This window comes from Heptranchias perlo, chromosome 14, assembly GCF_035084215.1.
Source record: "Heptranchias perlo isolate sHepPer1 chromosome 14, sHepPer1.hap1, whole genome shotgun sequence".
Classification (NCBI taxonomy): domain Eukaryota; kingdom Metazoa; phylum Chordata; class Chondrichthyes; order Hexanchiformes; family Hexanchidae; genus Heptranchias; species Heptranchias perlo.
This window is the reverse complement of record NC_090338.1, coordinates 28,010,715-28,023,196: the sequence shown is the minus strand read 5'-3', so window position 1 is coordinate 28,023,196 and position 12,482 is coordinate 28,010,715. Positions and strand designations below refer to the sequence as shown.

General features: G+C 42.7%; 1 protein-coding gene across 5 annotated transcripts in view; it reads right to left on the bottom strand.

Moving 5' to 3' along the window:
- rapgef6 (Rap guanine nucleotide exchange factor (GEF) 6) overlaps positions 1–10,085 on the bottom strand; it is a 342,757-nt gene extending 332,672 nt beyond the window's left edge. For all 5 annotated transcript variants that reach the window (XM_067996162.1, XM_067996163.1, XM_067996168.1 and 2 more), the window contains exon 1: positions 9,234–10,085. In XM_067996162.1, coding sequence (XP_067852263.1) covers positions 9,234–9,302 — 69 coding nt within the window. In that variant the 5' untranslated portion in view covers positions 9,303–10,085. The remainder of the gene's footprint in view (positions 1–9,233) is intronic.
- Positions 10,086–12,482: the final 2,397 nt, after the last annotated feature.

Sequence of the window (12,482 nt, the reverse complement as noted above, 5' to 3'; positions counted from 1 at the left end):
GGGCAATTTTCCACATTGACGGGTAGACGCCAGTGTTGTCGCTGTACTGGAACACAAGCCTTCAGCACTACAGCCGGGATGTTGTCGGGGCCCATAGCCTTTGCTGTATCCAGTGCACTCAGCCGTTTCTTGATACCACGTGGAGTGAATCGAATTGGCTGAAGACTGGCTTCTGTGATGTTGGGGATATCGGGAGGAGACGGAGATGGATTATCCACTCGGCACTTATGGCTGAAGATGGTTGCAAACGCTTCAGCCTTGTCTTTTGCACTCACGTGCTAGACTCCGCCATCATTGATGTTCACAGCGCCTCCTCCTCCCGTTAGTTGTTTAATTGTCCACCACCATTCACGACTGGATGTGGCAGGACTGCAGAGCTTTGATCTGATCCGTTGGTTGTGGAATCGCTTCGCTCGGTTTATAGCATGTTGCTTCCGCTGTTTAGCATGCATGTAGTCCTGAGTTGTAGATTCACCAGGTTGGCACCTCATCTTTAGGTATGCCTGGTGCTGCTCCTGGCATGCTCCTCTGCACTCCTCATTGAACCAGGGTTGATCCCCTAGCTTGTTGGTAATGGTAGAGTAAGGAATATACCAGGCCATGAGGTTACAGATTGTACTGGAATACAATTCTGCTGCTGCTGATGGCCCACAGCGCCTCATGGATGCCCAGTTTTGAGCTGCTAGATCTGTTCTGAATCTATCCCATTTAGCACGTGATAGTGCCACACAACACGTTGGACAGTGTCCTCAGTGCGAAGATGGGACTTCGTCTCCACGAGGACTGTGCGGTGGTCACTCCTACCAATACGGTCATGGACAAATGCATTTTACAAAGCCGGGTCGATGCTCGGGTTCCCATTAAGAGGAGAGAGAGGAAAAAAATGGATGAGGATAAGGTTACAGAGATTATCTCCTATGGTGGTGGGGGGGGGGGGGGGGCGGAGAGGGGAAGAGAAAAAGGGTGAAGATGGCAACAGCAAACAAGGCTAGGCTCTTCCTCACAAAGAGAAAGAGAATGAATGAATGCATCCAAGTCAAATCTGCTGCAGAACTTCAAGAATAGGGTTTGAAAGCACCAATGGCAAAGACCTGGGAATCCTTAAGTCCAGGAATACAATGTTTCCCCCAAACTGGTGCCATGAAGTCAAAATATCTTAAGTCCTACTGAAAATTTTACACCACTCACTTCAGTGACAGAGAACCAAAAGTAGGTTAGAGACTGAAATTCGGTCGACGGGTTCAAATGGCATTCATCACGGAAGTAAAGGTCACATGGGAAACGACCTGCCTTCTGAAACCTCAAGATTAGATTATAGTCTTGTAATCACTTCACAAGACAATTTTCATTCTACAGTTAATCCTGTAAAGTTCATAAGGGAGGAGGTCTTTTCCAGTTATGCATAGTTTTTGCCAACAGCAGGTGACAGGATAAATGGCGACCATCTCTAAATCCCAGATTCTTGATGCCAGGTAGCATCCAGATTGGAGGATTAATGACATAATCTAGCTCGACGTTCATTGAATGCTGATTACCTGAATACGGAAAAATAATTATCAGCAGCTCATTATATTACAATATTAGTAAAAAGCAAAGGTGAAGAATGATTCAGCAGTGTAAATACTATTTAAATTCTCTGGTTTCTATCTAGGCTCACACATGGAGAATGGTCATTTGGGCGAGATAGAGGGCCAGATGCACCCACAGAACTGCCCGTCTGGCATGATTCACTAACTTCACAAGAGGAGAGAACAAAAGGAGATGAAACTGGGCAGAAACTTTTCTATGGATATTTAAAAATCCATATTTGAAAATACTGTAGATGCCACTTAACATTAGTTACAGGAGTGCTCAACGCCATCATTTTTAGTTTCTTACTAAAGATAGTGATCCAAAATATTCCATTTACTTCAACAGAGGTAAATATGTCCTTGGAGCTTCACAAACAGATATTCCCAGCAAAAAGCATTCCAGAGACTGATTTTGCCACTATCATGATGATAACACTGCCACTCATTCAAGTGCTGGCAAGTCACTCACACAACACACCCAAAAGATCCAACATCAATTATGTGTCTGTTCTCATAGAACTAAGAGTAGTTAAAAAAATGTATTTTCCTTTCACCCCCCAAAATACATTAATAAATCTAATCTAAACATGTGTATGTGTCAATCTCCAGAAAACCCAGTATCAGTACTGTACATAGAGAAAGAAACCAAACCCAGTTCAGTCAGGAAGGAGTTTGCAAACATGGCATGGACAGCACATAAATAAATACAAAAGCAAAATATTGCAGATGCTGGAAATCTGAAATAAAAACAGAAAATGCTCAGCAAGTCAGGCAGCATCTGTGGAGAAAGAAACAGAGTTAACGTTTCAGGTTGAAGACCTTTCGTCAGACCTGTGGTCTTTCTCCACAGATGCTGCCTGACTTGCTGAGCTACTCCAACATGTTCTGTTTTTATTACATAAATAAATACATTTGTTTTGAGAGTTTAAACAAAGGTCACCCAGACAACGTTAAACCAACAGTACAACAATAGCATGAATGGGTATGTGTAGTATTGTGAATGTACTGCAATATCCACAATATTTATACAAATATTTCTAAACATATCAGCACCTCTGCTTTACAGTCGATAAAATAGCTGCCTCCCAGCCACTCAGATAGACCTTGCTTACAGATATTTATTAAAACTGTTTTGCTGTTGGCATACTGACAACTCTGGCAGTTTGATAACATAAGTCATGAGAAAGCTGTTTGGCAAAGCAAGCTCTCCCCTTCCAACAATATACAGTTTGCACTGTTGTAGATACTGCTGTCTTTTATGATAGCTTTGATCAACTGCGCACCTTGCCCATCAACACTGGTAAAGTATACTTGGGGGGGGGGGGGGGGGGCAGAAATTAGATGGCCATTCTACTCAGTTAAAATAATGAAAACAGTTCTGAATATGAAGCATCCACCATACACTTAACTATTAAAGTGGGCACTTGGTACCCCATCGGGGAAGATAACTTTATTTGTTTCCCACTACGGGATCTGAAATATCAGCATCTTATTTTACTACTTCCACATCAGTAAGCAGAATTTCCAAATGGTCGAGCATAGCACTATGAGTTCCCATCATAGTTTCATCAGTTTTAGCTGCTTTATATTGATCCTTTGGTCTCAGCTACAGCTGGAAAGCTAACTGTGGTCAGTATTAGCACTGCAATGGCAGCATCACAATCTTCGTGAATTTTAATCAGAAGCCTCTTGCTGATGTCATATCATTACATCAACACAAATACACCTGTTTCGTAATAACATCATGGCACCCGTGGCCAATTTCACGACTGCTCTGTGCCTGTACATTCCTTGGAAGGTTTTTGCACAGGTTCACGGAGACCGGCAGCACAACATTCAGTGTGAATTTGGGAGAATGTCATTCTTTGGCCACTCTCCATGCCATAGTTTATCTCACAGTTCTGTTCCTCACTGTGCTAATGAACCTGCCAATACACAAGGTAATCCATTAACTGAGCAGAAAACTTTTGCCTTCAGACTCAAATTCCAATAATGTGGTTGGAAGGCAGGTATTCTGCTGGATGTTATGCAATTTTTATTTAAAATCAGGTAAAGAAACACTTGCATTTACATAGCGTCTTTTATGACCTCAGGGCGTCCCGAAGCGCTTTACAGCCAGGGATGTACTTTTTGAAGTGCAGTCACTGTTGTAATGTAAGATGCACACAGCAAAGATCCCACAAACAGCAATGAGATCATCTGTTTTTTAGTGATGTTGTTGAGGGATAAATATTGCAGGACACCGGGAGAACTCCACTGCTCTACTACAAAATAGTGGCATGGAATCATTTATGTCCACCTGAAAGGGCAGACAGGGCCTCGGTTTAACGTCTCATCCAAAAGACCTCTGACAGTGCAGTACTCCCTCGGTACTACACTGAGGCGTCAGACTACATTATGTGCTCAAGTCTCACAACCTTCTGACTCAGAGGCAAGAGTGATACCACTGAGCCAAAGCTGACACTTACTCTGATCTTGAGCATTTGCACAAATACAGTTTTTATTACTTACCAGAAGAAATGACACTAACAGAATATTCAGTCTATGTCACTCTATAGAAAATAATCCGAAGGAAATTTATGTCATATGAAGCATTCAGATGGCGACAGACAAATGGGATCCTCTCCCCACTCATCTTCAATTGTAATATACATCCTAAGCAAATAGGAGGCTCTATGCAAATCTTCATGTCCGCTATTTTGCTTAGCCGGCACCAAATCGTGACCCATCATTAGGTACATAATAAAACTGAAGGAGACGTGCATGGCAAAGGAATTAAAGGATCAGCTCAGGTGTGGTGCACTCATGATAGAATAGCTTGTGCGTGCTGAAACATAACCAAGCATGAGTCACTACCTTCAGGAGATAAAGCGATAGGAGAAAACTTTCTTTTAAAAAAAGATAAATCATAGTAAGTACAGTACAAAAGGAGGCCATTTGGCCCATCGTGCCTGTGCCGGTTCTTTGAAAGAGCTATCCAATTAGTCCCATTCCCCTACTCTTTCCACATAGCCCTGTAATTGTTTTCCTTTGAAGTATTTATCCTAATCCCTTTTCAAAGTTACTATTGAATCTATTTCCACCACCCTTTCAGGCAGTGCATTCCAAATCATTACACCTTGCTGCGTAAAAAAATGTTTCCTCATGTCAACTCTGGCTCTTTTGCCGATCACCTTTAATCTGTGTCCTCTGGTTTCCGACCTTTCTGCTACTGGAAACAGTTTCTCCTTATTTACTCTATCAAAACCGTTCATGATTTTGAACACCTCTATCAAATTTCCCTTTACCCTTCTCTGTGCTAAGGAGAACAACCCCAGCTTCTCCAATCTCTCCACATAACTGAAGTTTCTCATCCCTGGCATCATTCTAGTAAATCTCTTCTGCACCCTCTCGAAGGCCTTGACATCTTTCCTAAACTGTGGTGCCCAGAATTGAACACAATACTCCAGCTGCGGCCTAATCAGTGTTTTCTAATGGTTGAGCATAACTTCCTTGCTTTTGTACTCTATGCCTCTATTAATAAAGCCCAGGATCCCATATGCTTATTTAACAGTCTTCTCAACTTGTCCTGCCATGTTCCAAGATTTGTGAACGTGCACCCCCATTAATCATCATTATTATTTTACTTAAATGAGAAAAATATTTTGCACAAAGATTCATCACCAAGCAATTTTGTAAATATGGTTTTAACATACAACAACTTGCATTTATATAGCGCCTTTAACGTAGTAAAGCTTCCCAAGGCACGTCACAGGAGAGTTATCAATCAAAATTTGACACCAAGCCACAGAGAGAGATATTAGGACAGCTTGGTCACAGAGGTAGGTTTTAAGAAGCATCTTAAAGGAGGAGAGAGAGGTGGAGAGGCAGAGACACAGTAAGGTTTAGGGAGGGAAATCCAGAGCTTAGGGCCTGGGCACCCGAAGGCATGGCCGCCAATGGTGAAGCGATTAAAATCGAGGATATGCAAGAGGCAAGAATTGGTGGAGTGCAGAGATCTCGGAGGGTTATAGGGCAGGATGAGGTTACAGAGATAAGGAGAGGCGAGGCCATAGAGGGATTTGGACACAAGGATGAGAATTTTAAAACTGAGGAGTTGCCAGACCAGGAGCCAATGTAGGTCAGCGAGCACAGGGGTGATGGGCGAACGGGACTTGGTGCGAGTTAGGATACGGGCAGCATAATTTTGGATGAGTTCAAGTTTATGGAGGGTGGAAGATGGGAGGCCAGCCAGGAAAACAATGGAATAGTCAAGTCTAGAGGAAACAAAGGCATGGATGAGAGTTTCAGCAGCAAATGAGCTGAGGCAGGGGCGAAGATGGGCAATGTTACGGAGGTGGAAGTATGCGGTCTTGATGATGGAGCAGTTATGTGGTTGGAAGCTTATCTCAGGGTCAAATAGGACACCACGGTCGCGAACAGTCTGGTTCAGCCTCAGACAGTGGCCAGGGAGAGGGATGAAGTCAGTGGCTAGGGAACGGTGTTTGTGGCAGGTATTGAAGATAATGGCTTCCAATATTTAGTTGGAGGAAATTTCTGCTGATCCAGTACTGGATGTCGGACAAACAGCGTGACAAATCAGAGGCAGTGGAGGGGTCGAGTGAGGCAGTGGTGAGGTAGAGCTGAGTATCTTCAGCGTACATGTGGAACTTGATGTCGTGTTTTCGGATGATGTTGCCAAGGGGCAGCATGTCGATGAGAAATAGGAGGGCCAAGGATAGACCCTCAGGGGACTCCAGAGATAACATACACATGGTATATAGTAATTAATTTACCATTACCAATTCTATCACCCAATCGAATATATTTTCAGGTCACACACCACAAATGTGTAATATCCTTTATCCTGCATAATACAGCTCCATACTGATAACCAAATAGCATTAGTAAACCTTTGCATCAAATGGACCGCCGCACAACAGTAAGGCATGTGACCAGCAAAAGGACCAGTCTCATTCGTGCCTGCCCTATCGGGAGGCACCTAGTTACCACTCAGCACCTCCCAAAGCAATGAAGGCGAGATTAAGAACCCCACAGAGACAGGGAAATTGAACTTATTCCTCATAATGCCATGGTATTGGTCATCACTATTCCAAATGTTCCAATCCACCACACAGCCTTTTCTAATAACTCACCTGTCAGATTAAACATTTAATTTCCCCATAAGAGTTGTGCAATGTTAAGATTTTAACACTTTTCATTTTAACAAAAGCACGAAGCTTGTAACAAACAGAATTTTCCACACTAATGATCAAGTTACAAGGCACAAAATAAATCAGTGTTTGTTGTCAAGTAAAAGTGAGAAACATACTATGAGATAGGTAATACCACACTGCTTCAATAAGGACGTCACAATGTATTTATAATCCAATTCAACTCCGGCCCATTATATTGTACATGGTGCGGACTCTTGCTCCATTCAGTCTGTTCCCACTAACAGGATAGGCTGCCTTCTCAGCAGATTGCCAGAGAAGACCCAGTGTGTCAATCAGTTTTCCTACGTCAGAAAAACATGTATACATTGATATTTCAAGAGTACAGCAGTTGTCACTAGGCTTATGGAATACGGTACCAACATGTTATAAAGGAGAAAAATAAATCATGCAAGGCATTTTGCTTTGAAGTTCTGCAATACATTTCTTACATGATACTTCTAATTCATCATCTCATAATTGCTCTCACCACCAGTTCTTCACCATAGTGTTGCAGAGCTCAAAATGCTCCCACCAGACACAACCTGTTGGAGGGGCAAAGCATGTAATTTTATTGCTGGGTGTTGCGATTAAGTGGGTCGGTCAGTAGTGGTGCTACCGAGCCACACTTGGTGATGGACATTGAAGTCCCCCACCCAGAGTACATTCTGTGAGGCATGCAGGCTCGCACTGCTTAATTATCTGAGGGGTTTCGAATGGAACTGAACACTGTGCAATCATCAGCGAACATCCCCATTTCTGATCTTATGATGGAGGGAAGGTCATTGATGAAGCAGCTGAAGATGGTTGGGCCTAGGACACTGCCCTGAGGAACTCCTGCAGCAATGTCCTGGGGCTGAGATGATTGGCCTCCAACAACCACTCCCATCTTCCTTTGTGCTAGGTATGACTTTAGCCACTGGAGAGTTTTCCCCGATTCCCATTGACTTCAATTTAACTAGGGCTCCTTGGTGCCACACTCGATCAAATGCTGCCTTGATGTCAAGGACAGTCACTCTCACCTCACCTCTGGAATTCAGCTCTTTTGTCCATGTTTGGACCAAGGCTGTAATGAGGTCTGGAGCCGAGCGGTGCTGGCGGAACCCAAATTGAGCATCGGTGAGCAGGTTATTGGTGAGTAAGTGCCGCTTGATAGCACTGTCGACGACAACTTCCATCACTTTGCTGATGATTGAGAGTAGACTGATGGGGCAGTAATTGGCCGGATTGGATTTGTCCTGCTTTTTGTGGACAGGACATACCTGGGCAATTTTCCACATTGTCAGATAGATGCCAGTGTTGTAGCTGTACTGGAACAGCTTGGCTAGAGGCACAGCTAGTTCTGATGCGCAAGCCTTCAGCACTACAGCCGGGATGTTGTCGGGGCCCATCGCCTTTGCTGTATCTAGTGCACTCAGCAGTTTCTTGATATCACGTGAACAGCAATGTCATCTATTTGTATTGCAGCCTCTACCTTCGGTAAGGAACACAAGTATCCATTACTGTACCACAATGACGTGCTTTTATGATTCAGTTCTAGATTATCTGGGATCGAAATTCTCATACTTCTGGAAAAGAAATTAACCAAATGCACCAAAGCATCAGTTATAGAAAAGGGGAGAAAAAAAAACACAACCTTGCGGTAGTACTTATTTATCCCCAATATTCTACTAACTTCTCAATGAAGATTTAGTCCGTGAAGGACTAATTTCACCCAAGAAGGACCAGTGTAACACACACACACACACACACACACAGAGCAGTTTGACAAAGAAAATTTGAAAATAACCCCTGCCCATTCCACATAGGGTTGGGGATAGGGGTGAACATCCTCCCAACTTCCACAGACAGCAACACAAGTCAATTTATTTTCCTGCAAGTAATATTGCCGATAAGATAAAGTAAGTCGTGTGGCAGGAATGATTACACTGAAAAGAATTTCAATTCTGGGTTTAATAGAAGGAAATAATCAGTCCCAACTCACCCAATATTTCTAATGTCTAATAAATTCCTTGTAGCTTTTTGGTTTTAATAATAGAGCTCCTTAATTCAGCAGGTTTGTAAAGTACTGATTGTTCAAAGAAACGAATAGAAGACAGATGTTTTAACTTCCAGCACTTGGCTACTAGTTATTTTTCGTTTGGAGGGAGTAACTATATTTTGCACAGTATTCACAGTAAATTCCATACAGTATTTCTTTAGTAAAATACTGAGTGTACTATGATCAATTCACATTAAGCACACTCCGTGTAAACACGGTCTGTAATTGCATGTGAAAATTCTACAAACTTCGAAAACGTAATCTCAGCCTCTCTCAATTTTTTGTCGGCACATTCAAAAAAAACGCAGAAGAACACTCCCTTTAAATGGCCAGCGTGTGCTGTCGAACGCACGAATCTCTCAAAAGCAAATCGTGCAACGAAAAAAAATTTGCACGATAACTGATTTTTTTTTAAAAAACAGAAATTACCTGTTGACTTCTTTCTGAAGGTTTTTTCATCAAAACCTGTTTGAAAAGCAGGTCCACGTAGGAAGTCATTATTTCCTCAAGAGTTGCAGACTCTCACCAAATAAAACAAATCCCACACGGAACGTCTCCCCCCGCGCTCGAGATTTGGGAGTAATAAAATATAGAAATCCGGGATAACAGAATTCCAGAAAAGCCGTTTTAAGATGAATTACTACTAAATATCCTCTCGTTTCCCTGCGAGTCAAAGTTCTCAGCTCCAGTCGCTCCGCCGACTGTCAAAGTTCACACACTGAGGAAGGTATCGGGGCACAATCCAAACTTCGGCCCCCGGTTCCACACATCTTTTACCGACTCAAAATTCACCTCTTTCCCCCCCCCCCCCCTTCAGTGTCTGAGACAAATTCCAATTTGATTCGAAAATATCTTGTTAAAAACCATCAGCTTTCTCTAATATTTTGTTAAAGTTTTTTTTTTGCGGGGGGGGGGGGGGGGCTCTCCCCACGTTTACGCTTTACACATTTAAAAAAACACATAAACCCATAACTGATCCGGGTTGAGGGCGATGCTCTGAATTTGCGGGGTGTTGGACTATTCTTTCTCCATGGTTTCGGTGTCAAACACCAACTCAAAAGAAACTTCAATCGCTGCAAACACGCGCAGCCGCGCGCTCCGGGTCCTCGGGTCCTGAGCCTCCTGTCAATCAAACTGCAACAGGCGCCAGCAACATTTCTTAACTCTTTTTTTAAAAAAAACTTTTCAAATTAACTTTTTCTCACTGCTACTTCCCGGGTTGGCGTTGAAGTAAAGTGCGGCGTGTCGGGTGTTGGTTCACAGACTGTCCCTGCTCATTCACTCAATGACCCAGCCTCGGTCCGAACCCCCCTCCCTCCTCCTCCCTGAGCTTGGTGCGGCGCCAGCAATGAGCAACGCGTCTCGCGAGAGGTACTGGGCAATGCAATAGATGGGACAAAAATACATCACCAATGTATAACGCAGGAGAATTGTGTGATTCTTAACTAATGTTCTCACACATATATCTTTTTCAACGTCTAAAAATTGCTGCTTTACATTTAAATGCTCAGCCTTTTGACGTAACTTTTTTTCCCTCTCATTTGGAAACTGTCATTGCAAATAGCTACGTCAAGCCTTCTGTTTCAATGTGTTGACACAGTGAGCTGAAGCATCAGCATGTGGTCGAGAAAGTGGTTGGACATAAGTTCACAGTTCCAACCCCATCAATTGCTAATCGCAGACACATTGTGTAGAAGCATGGTGGTATTCGAACTGAAACTTGTACATTTTGGTTTTAAAATGTGACCCATTTTGCCATACACGCTGGCCTAGCAAAAGCAGAGTAACACTTTTTTAAAAAGCTGACACAGGCCCCCAAAAAATGATAGCTCAAAAACAGCCCTGAGTAGAGACCTAAAGACATGTGAAGATGAGTAATTAAAGTGAAAGTGCAGCAGGACACAGGCTTGGCATAAACTGCAGGTATACCAAACATTTGATTATTTATTAAAGTACACAAAAACACAGTGGTGAATTTAGAATTATTGAAGGGGGTTGTGAGTGCTGATGGCATGAGATTTATTTTCTAGTGGGGTCTGGGAACATGTCCCCACCCCACCTATAAAATGTTAATTTTTGAACACTTTATTTGGAGCACACTTCAGCCTGGACAGTTTTTCGGATTGCACTGAGAAAGGGAAAAGAGTGCTCTTTCTTCAGACAACAAAATCCCAATTTAGGTTATGCTTGTGTTGTCCAAACAGTCTTCCTCCATGGTTCAGAACTCCTATCCATGCAACAGAAGGACTTTCTCAGGCCCATATGTGAGATCTAGGACTAAGTTATGAGGTAAATTTATGGCAAAAAAAGGGAAGTAGCTCCAGGGAAGGTACACAGACCTTTTACTGAGTACTTAGGATGGAAAGTCAGCCTGAGAAATAAATTCTACAGTTTTATCATGATGATACTGACTCACCCTTATCCTTCTTAAACCTACTTAAAAATTGTATATTAAGCCAGGATTAGAAAGTAAAATCGGGCAGGGTGTACAACGGGTTGCCGATACGCCACTGCCTGCTTTGCACCCCCGACAAAGTTGAATTTTATCCAGGTTATGCCAATTTAACTACTTAACAGCAGACTTCAAAGAGTTAAAGCATAAGTAGCATGTACACTTCGAGCACAGACTAAGAATAGTTATGGCCTCAGGATGACTATTCTGTAACCAGCACTTCAAAAGTACTTAAAATAGTGCACATCTATTGTATAAATAGAATGCATGTTGATAGCAGTGTTTTAAGTAAACCACTTGTGTTGCAACTGACATAACTCGCTCATGCCTGCGTCACTCATTGTGGCTGATATCGGTCTCTGGTATATTTAGTGTAAACCATCAGGCATTGACTTCCATTTTCATGATGGAGAGTTTGGTTTAATTTTTGGTCAACCAAGAAGCAGCTATGAGTGAGTTTCAGCTTATTACTGGAGGCTAAAGCTAGATGAAAATGCTTCAGTGTAAAGTATTTACTTTATTACCATGAATCATAGAATCATAGAAGTTACAACATGGAAACAGGCCCTTCGGCCCAACATGTCCATGTCGCCCAGTTTATACCACTAAGCTAGTCCCAATTGTCTGCACTTGGCCCATATCCCTCTATACCCATCTTACCCATGTAACTGTCCAAATGCTTTTTAAAAGACAAAATTGTACCCGCCTCTACTACTGCCTCTGGCAGCTCGTTCCAGACACTCACCACCCTTTGAGTGAAAAAATTGCCCCTCTGGACCCTTTTGTATCTCTCCCCTCTCACCTTAAATCTATGCCCCCTCGTTATAGACTCCCCTACCTTTGGGAAAAGATTTTGACTATCGACCTTATCTATGCACCTCATTATTTTATAGACTTCTATAAGATCACCCCTTAACCTCCTACTCTCCAGGGAAAAAAGTCCCAGTCTGTCTAACCTCTCCCTGTAAGTCAAACCATCAAGTCCCGGCAGCATCCCAGTAAATCTTTTCTGCACTCTTTCTAGTTTAATAATATCCTTTCTATAATAGGGTGACCAGAACTGTACACAGTACTCCAAGTGTGGCCTCACCAATGCCCTGTACAACTTCAACAAGACATCCCAACTCCTGCATTCAATGTTCTGACCAATGAAACCAAGCATGCCGAATGCCTTCTTCACCACCCTATCCACCTGTGACTCCACTTTCAAGGAGCTATGAATCTGT